Source organism: Saimiri boliviensis, chromosome 2, assembly GCF_048565385.1.
Source record: "Saimiri boliviensis isolate mSaiBol1 chromosome 2, mSaiBol1.pri, whole genome shotgun sequence".
Lineage (NCBI taxonomy): Eukaryota > Metazoa > Chordata > Mammalia > Primates > Cebidae > Saimiri > Saimiri boliviensis.
In genome coordinates, this window is record NC_133450.1 from 3,627,524 (window position 1) to 3,644,159 (window position 16,636).

General features: G+C 50.6%; 1 protein-coding gene across 2 annotated transcripts in view; it reads right to left on the reverse strand.

The window, feature by feature from the left end:
• The window catches only part of SCAMP2 (secretory carrier membrane protein 2), a 33,316-nt gene that overhangs the window by 11,324 nt on the left and 5,356 nt on the right, over positions 1-16,636 (reverse strand). For both annotated transcript variants that reach the window (XM_074392656.1, XM_003944773.4), the window contains exons 2-3: positions 1,238-1,306; positions 693-791 (exon numbers count right to left, since the gene is read on the reverse strand). In XM_074392656.1, coding sequence (XP_074248757.1) covers positions 693-791; positions 1,238-1,306 — 168 coding nt within the window. The remainder of the gene's footprint in view (positions 1-692; positions 792-1,237; positions 1,307-16,636) is intronic.

Genomic DNA, 16,636 nt, shown 5'->3' on the forward strand with positions numbered 1-16,636 from the left:
GGACAAAGGAAGACGGGAAGGAAGGTGAGAATTAATGAAGTTTAAAAAAAAGAAGCGGCCGGGCGCGGTGGCTCAAGCCTGTAATCCCAGCACTTTGGGAGGCCGAGGCGGGTGGATCACGAGGTTGAGAGATCGAGACCATCCTGGTCAACATGGTGAAACCCTGTCTCTACTAAAAAAAAAAAAATACAAAAAATTAGCTGGACATGGTGGCACGTGCCTGTAATCCCAGCTACTCAGGAGGCTGAGGCAGGAGAATTGCCTGAACCCAGGAGGCGGAGGTTGCGACCGCGCCATTGCACTCCAGCCTGGGTAACAAGAGTGAAACTCTGTCTCAAAAAAAAAAAAAAAAAAAGGGATTCTGGGCCCCAAGGAAGAGGGAACAAGCCAAAGGCCCGAGGAGGACCTGGAGGGGCACAACAGGGACAAATGCTCTCTCTGGAGGCAGCAAGGAGCCCGGCTGGTGAGTAGAGCTTCTCTCTCTCTGTGGTGGTGGATGGGAGGGGAGAGAGGATGCTGATTGGCAGAGCAGACCCTCTGCTTGCAGGTGACCAGATCCAAAGAAGTAGTCAGAGGGCCCTTGGGGGGCCGAGGCTGGAGGCTGGCTGCTTGCCCCCCGCCTCAAGTCTCAGCTACTGGTCTGGGTATTTTCCTCACGGGAGGGAAAAGGCAGAGTTCTTTGTCAGCAGTACCTGGGGGGTCGGCTGGGTGGGCTCCACGGAGGGCTGGAGAACCGCTGGCTGCGAGGGCCCAGGGAGTGGTGTGACAGGAACGGTTGTCGCTGCATTTGTCTACATGGAACGGATCAAAGGGCGGAAGTGAGTGGGACTCCACCAGTTGGTGACGGGGGAGCAAACCCACAGCAGGGTGAGTGATGTGCCCGCCTGTGAGGGGACTCCCTCCGGGCCTGCACTGGCCCTTCCCCTGTGGCTTCCCAGCCAGCAAGCCTCAGGTTCAGGCCATCTGATCCCCAACCCAGCACCCCTGGCCTCGCTGAGTCCAGCGCCCTCAGGCACTGCCCTGACCTCCCTGGGGAGGGGCCCGGTCATGGATCCCAGAGGGCTTGGTGGCTTTCCCATCCTTACCCCGCCTCCCGGGTTCATGTTAGGACTGTCCCTTTGAGGACTGCTACTTCTCAGAGCTCCTTCTATCCTTGCCAAGGCTTCCTGCCCCAAAGGCCCCAGCACCACCCAGAGGACCACGGGACTCGGAAAGAGGGCACGGCACGCTCACCAACCTCTGAGAATGGGTTGAATTCCGCCAGGCCGCCCTCAGGGGCATTGGTCAGCTGGGTCACAGAGGGATCCTGAGAAGGTGAGAAAGAGCCCTCAGACTCAGAAGAGAAAACCCTGGCCAGGGCCACAGGCGAGCTGGTGATCATCCTTCCAGGACCCTGAAAAGCCTCTTTGTTTTTTTTTTTTAGATGGAGTCTCGCTCTGTTGCCCAGGCTGGAGTGCAGTGGTGTGATCTCGGCTCACCGTAACCTCTGCCTCCAAGGTTCAGGCGATTCTCCTGCCTCAGCCTCCCCAGTAGCTGGGATTACAGGCACCCACCACCACGCCCAGCTAATTTTTTGTATTTTTAGTGGAGACGGGGTTTTGCCGTGTGGGCCAGGCTGGTCTCAAACTCCTGACCTGATCCATCTGCCTCAGCCTCCCAGAGTGCTGGGATTACAGGCCTGAGCCACCGCGCCTGGCCGAGAAGCCTCTCTGGAAGGGCCCTGTGCTTGCCCCTGCAGTCCCTTCTCCCTTCCTGGAAAAGGTTCAGCCCAGAAGAGACCCAGAGCAAGCTTCACCCTGAGGCCTGAGAGTACCCACCACACAAGCCTCTGCTGGTGCCCTGTGCAGACTCAAATGGTTCACAGTATTTACCTCTAGGGAGTGGTTTTTTGGTTTTTGGCTGGGTGAAGTGCTGAGGGGGCAGAAACTTACTCTTGACTTTATAACCTTTCTGTACTATTTTACTTACTATTCCTCTTATTTTAAAAAAGATAATCAAAGGTGGCCAGGAGTGGTGGCTCATGCCTGTAATCCCAGCACTTTTAGGAGGCCGAGGCAGGCAGATCACCTGAGGTCGGGAGTTCAAGACCAGCCTGACCGACTTGAAAAAACCCCGTCTCTACTAAAAATACAAAATTAGCTGGGCATGGTGGGGCATGTCTGTAATCCCAGCTACTCAGGAGGCTGAGGCAGGAGAATCGCTTGAATCCAGGAGTCGGAGGTAGCAGCAAGCTGAGATTGCATCATTGCACTCCAGCCTGGACAACAAGAGCAAAACTCTCTATCTATCTATCTATCTATCTATCTATCTATCTATCTATCTATCTAGTCTAAGGTAGAACAAAAACATGCTGCTGGCTGCCAGTACTGATTTTATTAGATCAGGCACATATCGATATCTTGCTAAGAGCAGAGATATCATGGGCTCAGATGAAAATCCAAGAAAATGTTTTTGGGTTTGGGGGTTTTTTTAAAGTCTTTTCATAAAATCCAAGAATGTCCTCAAAACACAGCCTTGTCTCCCTTTCCCATCTGATCTCTGCATGGGGGTTGCCATCCGCTTTTCTGTGCCCTTGCTGGCCTGGGGCAGTTGTTTCCACCCTGCCCCGCCCCCAGCAGAGACTCTGCACCCTCCCCTTCCTGCTAACAGAGGCAGGGCTCAGGTCCAGCTTCACAGCCATGCCTTAGGGTGGCCAAATTCAAGGCTGTTCCTGCCTGTGGAGACACTGCTCAGGTTCCACACCTCACCCCACACCCTGAATTATTAAACCAGATGCTCCCATCTTTCAGGCCCAGCCTGACCTCCACTGGAAGCCTCTGCAGAGCCAGTTCTTTTTTTTTTTTTTTTTTTTTGAGACGGAGTTTTGCTCTTGTTACCCAGGCTGGAGTGCAATGGCACGATCTCGGCTCACTGCAACCTCCACCTCCTGGGTTCAAGCAATTCTCCTGCCTCAGCCTCCTGAGTAGCTGGGATTACAGGCACGTGCCACCATGTCCAGCTAATTTTTTGTATTTTTTTTTTTTTTAGTAGAGACGGGGTTTCACCATGTTGACCAGGATGGTCTCGATCTCTCAACCTCGTGATCCACCCGCCTCGGCCTCCCAGAGTGCTGGGATTACAGGCTTGAGCCACCGCACCCAGCCCCTTTTTTTTTTTTTTTTTTTTTTTTTTTAAGATGGAGTCGTGGCTGGGCGCAGTGGCTCACGCCTCTAATCCTAGCATTTTGGGAGGCTGAGGTGGGTGGAGCACCTGAGGTCAGGAGTTTGAGACCAGCCTGGCCATCATGGTGAAACCCCATCTTTAAAAAAAAAAAAAAAAAGATGGAATCTTGCCGGGCATGGTGGCTCACACCTGTAATCCCAACACTTTGGGAGGCTGAGGTGGGTGGATCACCTGAGGTCAGGAGTTCAAGACCAGCCTGTTCAATATGGTGAAACCCCATCTTAAAAAAATAAGAAGAAGAAGAAAATAAAGAAAAAAAGAAAGAGAAAAAAAAGATGGGAGTCTCACTTTGTGGCACAGGTTGGAGCTGAGTGACATAATCTCAGCTCACTGCAACCTCCGCCTTCTGGGCTCCAGTTCTTCTCATACCTCAGCCTCCCGAGTAGGTGGGATTACAGGCACCTGCCCCCATGGCCACCAGCTAATTTTTGTATTTTTTGTAGAGATGGTGTTTCACCGGCCAGGCAGGGTGGCTCACACCTATAATCCCAGCACTTTGGGAAGCCGAGGTGGGCAGATCATAAGGTCAGGAGTTCAAGACCAGCCTGGCCAATACAGTGAAATCCTGTCTCTACTGAAAACACAAAAATTAGCCAGGCATGGTGGAGGGCACCTGTAGTCACAGCTCCTTGGGAGGCTGAGGCAGGAGAATCGCTTGAACCCTGAAGGTGTAGGTTGCGTAGGTTGCAGTGAGCCAAGATCATGCCACTGCATTCCAGCCTGGGTGACAGAGCAAGACTTTTTCTCAAAAAAAAAAAAAAGCCGGGCGCGGTGGCTCAAGCCTGTAATCCCAGCACTTTGGGAGGCCGAGGCGGGTGGATCACGAGGTCAAGAGATCGAGACCATCCTGGTCAACATGGTGAAACCCCGTCTCTACTAAAAAATACAAAAAATTAGCTGGGCATGGCGGCGCGTGCCTGTAATCCCAGCTACTCAGGAGGCTGAGGCAGGAGAATTGCTTGAATCCAGGAGGCGGAGGCTGCGGTGAGCCGAGGTCGCGCCATTGCACTCCAGCCTGGGTAACAAGAGCGAAACTCCGCCTCAAAAAAAAAAAAAAAAAATCAGCTGGGCATGGTGGTGCATGCCTGTAATCGCAGCTACTCAGGAGGGTGAGGCAGGAGAATCGCTTGAACCCAGGAGGTGGAGGTTGCAGTGAGCTGAGATCACGCCATTGCACTCCAGCCTGGGTGACAGAGTGAGACGCTGTCTCAAAAAAAAAAAAAAAAGAGCCGGGGTTTCACCATGTTAGGCAAGCTGGTCTCGAACTCCTGACCTCAGGTGATCCGCCCACCTCGGCCTCCCAAAGTGCTGGGATTACAGACGTGAGCCGCTGCACCCAGCCTCCAGTTCTTTTTTTTTTTTCTTTTTTAGAGACAGGGTCTCACTCTGTTGCCCACGCTGGACTGCAGTGGTACGATCATAGCTCACAGTAGCCTCAAACTCCTGGACTCAAGCAGTCCTCCCACCTCAGCCTCCCGAGTAGGTGGGATTGCATACATGAGCCACCAGGCCTGGCTCATTTTTGAAGTTTTTTTTGGTAGAGATAGGGTCTTGCTTTGTTGCCCAGGCTGGCTTTGAAGTCCTAGGCTCAAGTGATCCTCCCACCTTGGGCTCCCAAAGCGCTAAGATTATAAATGTGAGATACCTCGCCCTGTCCAGATCCAATTCTTAAATACGATGCTAATATTAGATGCACTCACAGAGTGACCCCCTTAGTTTACAGATGTAGAAACTGATATTCACCGTGATCCTAGGACTCAAAATGAGAGCTCTCTCCTTACTCTGAGCATTTACAGAGCTGAGGGTCAGCATTGAACATGTTCTCTGGTTTTATCACAGATACTACCTCTTACCTTCCCACATGAGCCACAGTTCCTAGTGGGTACGACTGTCTGGCCAGCCCCAGGCATACAGCCAGGACTCACTCTGTGTCTGGACGGGCCTCACCCCACAGCCTCCACCCCCTTCCAACCTGCTCTGTGACAAAGAATGTGGCTATGTCTTTCCTGCTGAACACCACCTCTGCTCTGATGGCTCCTGCAACTTGGACAAAGTGACAGAGGCTCCGTGTGGCTGAGGACTTGGCCCTGAGGTTATTTCACAGGGGAATGGCCCGTGGTTTACTCCCAGAATGATCTGGCTTCCTGCGAGGAAGATTTGGGGCTTGGTATCGGTTCCCCTTTCAGACGCAGCAGACACCTCGCCACCGCTGAAGTCACTGAAATCGGATCTACCATCCACAGAATTGGCTCCTTGAGTCTGAGTCACCACAGGACAGAGGAAGAGGGGCCGCTCTGGTAGCAGTTTCGGGTGCTGGCATGTAGACATCTGGCCAGGGTGCACATGTTTACTGGGTGACCTCCAGGCCCACAAAGAGATGCTGTTTCCTTTACGAATGGCAGACAGAAGGGGACTGTGGATGGGGATGACAGCGTGACTGCCCTGTCCACTCTGACCCCTCCCCTTTTCTTACAATCTTATTATTATTATTTTTTTTAGAGACGGGGTCTCACTATGTTGCCCAGGCTGGAGTGCAGCGGCCATTCACAGGTGCGATCCCACTACTGATCAGCATGGGAGTTTTGACCTGTTCCGTTTCTGACCCGGGCCGGTTCACCCCTCCTTAGGCAACCTGGTGGTCCCCCGCTCCCAGAAGGTCACCATATCGATGCCAAACTTAATGTGGCCACCCAATCGGCATAGCGCACTACAGCCCAGAACTCCTGGGCTCAGGTGATCCTCCCACCTCAGCCTCCCGAGTAGCTGGGACTACAGGCACGCGCCACCATGCCTGGCTCCTACAATCTTAAAGACTTGGCCGTGGACCCCTCACCGGGCTCCTCATAAACAAATCCAATCTCCACTGGTAAGCCAGAAACTCTCTGCCACCACGTGCATCTGTGTCTAGTCCATACTTTTGTTCGCTGGTGCTTGGTGACGTGGCTGCGGCAGCACACCAGCTCAGGGCAGGTTTGAGAGGACATGCGGCACACTGGGGCCTTCCACTTCTCTAGGAAGCACTGCCCAAGAGCCGGGGCATAGCCAACAGGGGGCACCTGCAGCAGAGCAGCAGCCCGAGGGCCTGGAAGCTGCCTAGGAAGAGCCACCTAAAATGTGGAGACAAGTGGGTATTTCCCATCTAAGAAAACCTAGGCTCTTGCTCAGAGATGTGTGTGGCTTTAAGACAAGCTGAGTCCTGGCAAGAAATGGAGGGAGGAGGAGGGACTGGGGAAGGAAGCTGACATTTACTTAGTGTCTCCTGTGTGCCAGACTCACCACACAATGAAGCTACTGTGAAATTCTAGTCGCCCCAAAACTGGCCACTGTGTCAAGTTGTCAAAAAGAGGGTTTTGCTGGCCTTCCTTGGCCTGGTTCTTCGAGACACTTATGACCCCCTACTCCAAAAAATCCACTATTTATGATGACTTTCCTTCTCTCCCGGTACCTAGGAAGGTACTTATTATACCCCATACGTGAGAGAACTGAGTCACTCCCGTCAGCTTCTCTGTTCTGTGGCTCAGCTCAGGACCCTGGCTGAGAAAAGCCACAATACAGCTCCTCATTTAACCCTCACAACAGTCTTATGAGGGTTTAAAAAAAAAAATTTATATTTATATTTGTATTTGCATTTGTACTTTGCAGCTGAAAAAGCTCAAGCTCAGAGAACGGAAGTAGCCTGTCGAAGATCTCAGGGGTAGTGGCTCAGCCGGCTTCTGAATCCGAGTCCGTCTCCAGAGGCACAAGACGGTAAAGCCGAGAGGGCAAAGCTTCCTGAAGCCTGGTACGGAGCCTGACCCATTGAAGGTGCTTAGTGAAGATGTGACTGAATGAATGCACTCCACTCCAGAAGGGCACAAGGGCTTCTGTCTGTTTCCTTACGAGACTTTAAAGAGCTGGTTCTTGAGGAACACCTTTGGTAAGACATATGCACAAAGAGCCTTTTGAGTAAGGGCCACACTGACTGGCCTAAATGAGGACCATGAACTTCTACTCCAAGTCACAAATAGGAAATCAACAGCACAAATTTTCTTCCACACTAACTGAGCGTCAACTAACTGGCTCTTAAATAGGACAAGTAGGATGGTGAGGGGTAAGTTTCACCTACAAAGGAGGAGTAACCTGAAACCCCCTGCAGTGCCTCTCAGACTGGCCAATGCCCTTTACTGAATTCACAACAAATCAAAGGCTCTTAACCTCAGTCCTTTTCATTCAGCAACCAGCTACAGTGTGAGGAACCTGCCACAATGAATAAGACACAGCTCTCGCCCGCCCATCTGGAGTCCACAATCTGGTATCTGAGACAAGTGGACGCCCCCTGAGGGGGTGCTGGGGACCATGGCAAAGTACAGCGCAAAAACAGGAGGAAGGGGAGACAGCTCGGCAGGGTTTGAGAAAGGGAAGACAGAGGGCAGAGGCCGAGATCAGTAAGGCCCCCCACCACTGCACGGCAGCGGGGCGCTTCCACAGAGCTGAAGGCTAAAGGCACCGAGGGAAGAGAGGCAGGCAGAGTTCCGCTGCCGCTCTGCCGGGAAGGGCCAAGAAAACCACACTTTTTTTTTTTTTTTTTGAGACAGAGTCTCACTGTGTTGCCAAGGCTGGAGTGCAGTGGCGTGATCTCTGCTTCCTGCACCCTCTTACCTCCCAGGTTCAAGCCTCTGGAGTAGCTGGGATTATAGGCGTGCGCCACCACGCTAGGCTAATTGAAAACCACACTAGTCAGTGGTTTGGAAACCTCTCCCCACGTGTTTTGCGGGCTGTCTGTCTGAGTTCTCTGTGACTTTTCCTTGCCTTCCCTTCCTGTACTCCACCCAGGCTCCCAGTGTGAGGTTTCTTTCAGGCTCCAAATAAACACATTATATAAGTATCTCATGGACTAAAAAACTTTAGGGCCAGCCGGGCACAGTGGCTCATACCTGTAATCCAGCGCTTTGGGAGGCTGAGCTGGGAGGGCTGCTTGAATCCAGTTTGAGATCAGCCTGGGCAACATAGCGAGACCCTGTCTCTTTTATTTTCCATATTAAAAATAAAAAAGAAGTTTAGAGGCCGGGTGCGGTGGCTCAAGCCTGTAATCCCAGCACTTTGGGAGGCCGAGGCGGGTGGATCACGAGGTCAAGAGATCGAGACCATCCTGGTCAACATGGTGAAACCCCGTCTCTACTAAAAATACAAAAAATCAGCTGGGCATGGTGGCACATGCCTGTAATCCCAGCTACTCAGGAGGCTGAGGCAGGAGAATTGCCTGAACCCAGGAGGCGGAGGTTGCGGTGAGACAAGATCACACCATTGCACTCCAGGCTGGGTAACAAGAGCAAAACTCCATCTCAAAAAAAAAGAAGTTTAGGCCTGGCATGGTGGCTCACGCCTGTAATCCTAGCACTTTAGGAGGCCAAGGCAGGCAGATCACCTGAGACTAGGAGTTCAAGGCCAGCCTGGCCAACATGGTGAAACCCTCGTCTCTATTGAAAACAAACAAGGCCGGGCGCGGTGGCTCAAGCTTGTAATCCCAGCACTTTGGGAGGCTGAGGCGGGTGGATCATGAGGTCAAAAGATCGAGACCATCCTGGTCAACATGGTGAAACCCCGTCTCTACTAAAAATACAAAAATTAGCTGGGTATGGTGGCGCGTGCCTGTAATCCCAGCTACTCAGGAGGCTGAGGCAGGAGAATTGCCTGAACCCAGGAGGCGGAGGTTGCGGTGAGCCGAGATCGCGCCATTGCACTCCAGCCTGGGTAACAAGAGCGAAACTCCGTCTCGAAAAAAAAAAAAAAAAAAAAAAAAATCAGCTGAGTATGGTGGTGCACCCCTGTAATCCCAGCTACTTGGGAGGCTGAGGCAGGCAAATCACTTAAACCTGGGAAGCAGAGGTTGTAGTGAGCTGAGACTGCACCACTGCACTCCAGTCTGGGCACTCAAGTCTGGGCTGAGCGAAACTCAGCCTTAAAAAAAAAAAAAGAGCCATAGTTGACCTTGATGCTTTTTAACCTGGTACCTGAGAATCCGTCCTAAGAAAATGTCACAAAAACATGTAAAACTCTGTACCTGCAGTGATAGTCACAGCACCAGGACTCACAGTAGGAGAAAAAAGCAGGACGCAGACATCCAACGTCAGGGAGCACAGGTACGTTTTGGTACACGTCCCCTTGAAGGCCTAAATGGCTATTAAGGATCACAGCTATGAAGACAGTGCAGCAATACAGAAAAGCCTGTTACATCAATCCCAAATTACGGGCCAGCCGAGGTGGCTCATCCCTTTAATCCCAACACTTTGGGAGGTCGAGGCTGGCAGATCACTTGAGGTCAGGACCTCTAGACCAGCCTGGCCAACATGGTGAGACCGCCCCCGCCCCCATCTCTACTTAAAAAAAAAAATACAAAAGTTATGCAGGCATGGTGGCTTGTGCCTGTAATCCCAGCTACTCAGGAGGCTGAGGCAGGAGAATCACTTTAACCAGGGAGGCAGAGGTTGCAGTGAGTTGAGATTACATCACTGCACTCCAGCCTGGGCAACAGAGTAAGACTCTGTCTCAAAAAAAGAAAAAACAGGCCAAGTGTGGTGGCTCGCACCTGTAATTCCAACACTTTGGGAGGCCAAGGCAAGGGGATCACTTGGGATTAGGAGTTCGAGACCAGCCTGGCCAACATGGTGAAACCCCATCCCTACTGAAAATACAAAAATTAGCCAGGTGTGGTGGTACGTGCCTCTAATCCCAGCTACTTGGAGGCTGAGGCAGGAGAATCGCTTGAACCCAGGAGGCAGAGGCTGCATGAGCCAAGATCATGCCACTGCACTGCAGGCTGAGGGACAGAAAGAGGCTCCATCTCAATAAATAAATAAATAACAATGGTTGCAAATGACTGGTAGAAATATGGAAGACTGATTTTCTGTTTTCCAATTTTTCTATAATGTGATTATGTTGTTTTTATTTTAAAAACACACAAACAAATGTATTTTTTAAAAAGAGAGAAAAAAAAGGCTGGGCACAGTGGCTCATGACTGTAATCCCGGCACTCTAAGAGGCTGAGGCAAGAGAATCGCTTGAGCCCAGGAGTTGAGACCAACCTGGGTAACATGGTAAAACCCTGTCTCTGCAAAGAATACAAAAATCAGGCTGGGCGCAGTGGCTCACACCTGTAATCCCAGCACTTTGGGAGGCCGCGGCAGATGGATTGCCTGAGGTCGGGAGTTTGAGACCAGCCTGGCCAGCATGGTGAAACCCCATTTCTACTAAAAATACAAAAATTAACCAGGCTTGGTGGCGGGTGCCTGTAATCCCAGCTACTCGGGAAGCTGAGGCAGGAGAATCCCTTGAACCGGGGAGGCGGGGGTTGCAGTAAGCTCAGATCGCACCACTGCACCCTGGCCTGGGCAACAGAAAACTCCATTTCAAAAAAAAAGTACAAAAAAATACAAAAATCAGCCAGGTGTGGTGGTGCGCATCTGTGGTTGCGGCTTCTCAGGAGGCAGAGGCAGGAGGACTGCCTGAGCCCAGGAGGTCGAGGCTGCAGTGAGCTGTGATTGTGCTACTGCACCCTACCCTGGGTGACAGAGAGACCCAATCTCCAAAAAAAAAAAAAAGAGAGAGAGCCTACAAAGCCAGTAAGATAGCAAGGTACACTCTCAGACCTCACTTCCTGCCACAGGCTGTGATGTAAGGAACCATCCAGAAAAGCAATTCTAAATCACCTGGCCTCCAGGACCTGGCACCACTCCTCTAAAGGATTCTATCCCCACACTGGGCCCCTTACTGTCTCCTCCCAGCCCTGTCTAGTCTCTCCATACACAAACCATTCCATGCCAAGCACTGGGCTAGGGACACCAAGAAAAAGCCTGGATTCCTGCCTTTGAGAAGCAAACAGCAGAATCACACAGAAGCCAGGGCAAGAGGTGATGGCACATGATCAGCATGGTAACGGGGTGAGAGCAGACACAATGGGATCATAGAGTAGTGAGCAATTAAGCTGTCTGCGAGAGTCAGGGAAGGCTCTGCTGAGCTGGAATCTCAGTTGTATCTTGAGAGATGAAAGAAACTTAGCAGATAGTAAAAAGGAAGGCAACATTTGCGAAGCCACAGAATCTTACAAAGAGCTTGCATGTGTTCAGGGGATGGGGGAAGGTTAGGGAGGCTGTGGATGGGGGGTGTGGAGAAAAGGGTCTGGAGTATCAGGGAACCAGTCTGAAGAGGGTGGGGCCAGACTGTAGGATTTTGGACGTGGCTGTACAAGCAGCGGGGAACACCTGGCGATTTGCAGGCAGAGGTGCCGTGACCATTCTCACAGCAGTGAAGGGGGTGCAACAGCGTGGAAGGACAAAAGTGGGGAGACTGCCTGGGACGCAACTGTCAACATGCGTGAAGTGAGGACCACACTGAGGGACGGCAGCTGGGGATGGAGAAGAGGAGGAACGTGCGGGACTTTGGAGACCTTCCTCATGTCAATGCCACGGGCTCAGCGACTCTGGGTTGGCCTGGGAATTGAAAGACTACAGGGCAGGAAAGGGAAGGGAAAGAAAAGAGTTGAGGCCGGGTGCGGTGGCTCACGCCTGTAATCCCAGAACTTGGGGAGGCTGAGGCAGGTGGATCACTAGAGGTCAGGGGTTCAAGACCAGTCTGGCCAACATGGCGAAACCCTGTCTCTACTAAAAATACAAAAATTAGCCAGGCATGGTGGCGCATGCTGTAATCTCAGTTAGTCAGGAGGCTGAGGCAGGAGAATCACTTGAACCCAAGAGACGTGGAGGTTGCAGTGAGCTCAGAGACAGACCCAATCTCCAAAAAATAAAAAAAGAGAGCCTACAAACCCAGTAAGATCATGCCACTGCACTCCAGCCTGACTCTACCTCAAAAGAAAAAAAGAAAGGAGTGTCCAAAATAAGTGATTGCGGAGAGGAGGAACAGGTTTATCAAGGGTGGGTGTGGGGGGGTAGGGAGAAGCTCTGAGAAGATGCTGAGTCAGACTGGAGACAGCTGTGGAATATTTCCGGTTGCAATGACTGGGAAGGTGCAGGTGTGAGCTGGTTCGAGGCTCGGGAGGATGCTGAGAACTAGAGATCTAGATCTGGGATCGCTGGTATGTGGATGCTTTTCTGAAGCCACAGAAATGAAGGTATAAAGTGAGAACAGGGTAATCCCAGCATTTTGGGAAGCTGAGGCAGGATTGTTTGAGTCCAGCAGTTCAAGACTAGCCTGGGCAACAAAGTCAGACCCCATCTCTACAAAAAAAAAAAAAAAAAAAAAAAAAGCCAGGCATGGTGGTGTTTGCCTGTAGTCCCAGCTACTTGGGAGGCTGAGGTGGGAGGATTGCTGGAGCCTGGCAGACTGAGGCTGCAGTGAGCCACGATTGTGCCACTGTACTTCAGCCTGGAAAACATAGTGAGACGGACGGACGGACGGACGGACGGACAGAAGGAAGGAAGGAAGAAAGGAAGGAAGGAGTTTAAGTTCTGAACTTCCAATAATGTGAATAAAAACAAAAAAAAGAACTGGAATACTCTTAAATGTACGAGACAGGAAATGAAATGGGCTGAGGAAGGTGAGAATTATCATGATAAAAGAGGCCAAGGATGGAGAGAATTCAAGAGACTGGTGAAACAAGCATGTGAGTCACAAGCAGCAGACACATCCCAGGCTCATGACTCCCCAAGAGACCACAGGATTGTTAGGCGTGTCGCTCGTGTAAAAGAGACCACCAGGCAGGCTTTGTATGAGCAACACGGCTGTTTATTCAACCGGGTGCAGGTGGGCTGGGACCGAAAAGAGAGTCAGCAGAGGGTGGTGGGATAGGAGTTGGTGTTATAGGTTGGGGCAAGTGGTCAGTTAAAGGTGTTAATCTATTTTAGGGAGGGGAAGGGCATCACTGGATGCATGGTCACAAGGGTAGGAGTCATTTATTGTAAACAGGTATCATCATAAGGGTGGGGGTTATTGGTTGCAAACAGAGGGGAGGGTGAGGTACAGGGGGTTCTTGAGAAACCCAATGTCCAGCAGGGAAGCTTTACAAGGCTGAGCAGAAACAATGGTTGCAGGTTGCAGGGGGAAAGCAGTTAGTTGAGGCAAGAACAAGTTGTTTGACTTCTTTCTGTGGCCACCTGGTTACTTGTGGTTACTTCAACTTTCTGGCTCCTGGGGACCATCCAGAGGTGTATGTGCGAGTCACCAAGGCTATAATGGCCAGGCTTGGACTTGGAGGCCTGACATTGATCTAAGAGTGAGGAAATGCCTGGGAGTGCAGGGTGACACCAAGCAGGAGCGACTTTTGGTTCTTGGTACTCCTTCACCCAAAAATAGCATTTTCTGGTTGGGCGCACTGGCTCATACCTGTAATCCTAGCACACTTTGGGAGGCCATGTTGGGTGGATCACCTGAGGTCAGGAGTTCAAGACCAGCCTGGCCATCATGGTGAAACCCCATCTTTTTATATATATATATATATGTATATATATATATATATATATATATATATATATATATATATGTATATATGTATATGTATATGTATACATATGTATGTGTATGTATACATATGTATGTATATGTATATGTGTATACATATAAGTATTTTCTGGCTGGGTGTGGTGGCTCATGCCCATAATCCTAGCATTCCAGGACGCCAAAGGGGGCAGATCACCTGAGGTCAGGAGTTTGAGACTAGCCTGACCAATGTGGTAAAATCCCATCTCTACTAAAAATACAAAATTTAGACAGGCATTGCTGGTACATGCCTGTAATCCCAGCTACTCAGGAGGCTGAGGCAGGAGAATTGCTTTAATCTAGGAGGTGGAGGTTGTAGTGATCTGAGATCATGTCACTGTACTCCAGCCTGGGTGACAGAGCAAGACCCCATCTCAAAAAATAAATAAACATGGGCTGGGCGCGGTGGCTCAAGCCTGTAATCCCAGCACTTTGGGAGGCCGAGGCGGGTGGATCACGAGGTCAAGAGATCGAGACCAACCTGGTCAACATGGTGAAACCCCATCTCTACTAAAAATACAAAAAATTAGCTGGGCATGGTGGCGCGTGCCTGTAGTCCCAGCTACTCAGGAGGCTGAGGCAGGAGAATTGCCTGAACCCGGGAGGTGGAGGTTGCGGTGAGCCGAGATCGCGCCATTGCACTCCAGCCTGGGTAACAAGAGCGAAAATCCGTCTCAAAATAAATAAATAAATAAATAAATAAAATAAAAAAATTAAATAAATAAATAAATAAATAACCCTGTTTTCCCATCTGCCAGGCTTTCTGCTCTCGGCCCAAGCCCTCTGTGGCACAGGGCTCTGCTGTCCCTCCTGAGACCCCTCGCAGCTCCCCTGGACACTGCCCGGATCCCACCTGTGGTATGCTGTTACTCTCAGTGAGCATTTTTTTTTTTTTTGGAGACACAGTCTTGTTCTATCACCCAGGCTGGAGTGCAGTGGCAGGATCTCAGCTCACTGCAACCTCCACCTCCTGGGTTCAAGTAATTCTCCTGCCTCAGCCTCCCAAGTAGCTGGGACTACAGGTGCCCACCACCACACCCGGCTAATTTTTGTATTTTTAGTAGACATGGGGTTTCACCTTATTGGCCAGGCTGGTCTCGAACTCCTGACCTTGTGATCTGCCCGCCTTGGCCTCCCAAAGTGCTGGGATTACAGGCGTGAGGCACCATACCCGGCCTCAGTGAGCATTTCTTAGCTCTCCTGCCAGAGGCCATTGACCGCATACTGTGCTCACTTACCATAGTCTCCTGCACAGGCCTGCGGGGCAGCTCGGCTTCAGGGATGTGCACTAACACGTGAGCATCTCAAAGCAGTACTTGCTGATGGGTCACAGCTTGCAAATGGGCATGGCACTCTTCTCTGAATGAGCCGCAAGTACCCCTTGTTTGTCCTGGTTAAACATTACCATTTCTCTGAACACAAGATTATCTTACGCCAAGTGTTTCTAAAGAAGACTTAACGGAAGAGTCAAAGTTCACCTGTCTGTCTACCCAAGTTTTAACACCCAGCCTGGCTCCGGATGCCAAGCATAAAGGCAGGAATCCTCCCATCTGGGCACCTGTCTGGAGTCAAAGTGAAGCTGTAAGAACCTTGCCATTTTCGAATTTCCTGAGACAATGCTCTGTTACACAGGAAAGTTCTCGCAGGTCCACCTGGTGGTTCCAAGGATTCCCAAAGTTACAGTCAAGCTGGGGCTGACCCTCTCTGGGAAGGTACCAGAGTCTGCACAGGGAAATTCAAGGAACTTTGTTAACACCCAAATCATGTATCTGCCACCACTTTCTCTTCCCACAGGAGAGAAATATTTCCAATCCTTGGGAAGCAGCCACAACACCGAGATTATCTTTTAACTGCAAGGAGGCAATGTGTGAAAGTGATATTGTGTGAGCTGGCAACTTACAAACACTGAAAGGCTTTCTCTGTTCAACACCACCACCCATTCCACTTCCTCTCCTTAAGATCAATGCTGTCTGCCTGGCATAATCTGGCAGAAGTGCCGAGTGGGAAAGCAGCCCCAGCACTTGCCTGGGTGGTCTGATTTTTAGTGGACTGCTGAAAAATGGACAGTACAATCCTTCCCTTTAGCTTTCCACCCCCGTCATTACCTTACAAGACTTAATGAGAAACTTTTGGGAGCAGACACCCTGGATCATTCCGAAGCAGGATGGAAATAGAGGATACAGAGCCACCATAACCAACAGAGGAATTAGGGTGTGCCAGTGCAGGCTGTGAAATCAACACTTGGCTTGCAGTTTCCTGCTTCCTCCTAGGAGGTGGGCAAACCTCAGTGGCGCACTGATATCTTAACTTCCCATTCACAGCTCTTTCTGTGCAGTTTTCTCATAATCCCAGTTATAACCACCCGCAATGAAGAGGTCGTAAAAGCCCATGTCCACAGTATGCAACAGAAGCAGGCACCTAATAGTGAACCTTGGAGCTGGGCATGGTGGCTCATGCCTGTGATCCCAGCATTTTGAGAGGCCAAGGCCGGCAGATCACTTGAGATCCGGAGTTCAAAACCAGATGGACGAGTATGGGAAAATCCCCATCTCTACTAAAAAAAAAAACACAAAATTAGCTGGGCGTGGTGGCATATGCCTGTAATTCCAGCTACTCAGGAGGCTGAGGCAGGATAATTGCTTGAACCCGGGAGGCGGCAGTTGTGGTGAGCCAAGATCATGCCACTGCACTCCAGCCTGGGCAGTAAGAGCGAAACTCCATCTCAAAACATAAATGAATGAATGAAACTTGGATGAGGAAGTCAACTTAATGGTGTACTGGGAGTTTCAAAGGATATAATGAGTGAGCAGAAAACAGATTTCATGGTCCAGTAACTGAGAAATACTAGGTCAAATAAAGCTGAGCCAATGTCTTTCTGTAGGATTTATCAGAGCCTTTAACAAACTAACAAGCCTTGTGAATCTTTATATTGCTTAGTTTATTTCTT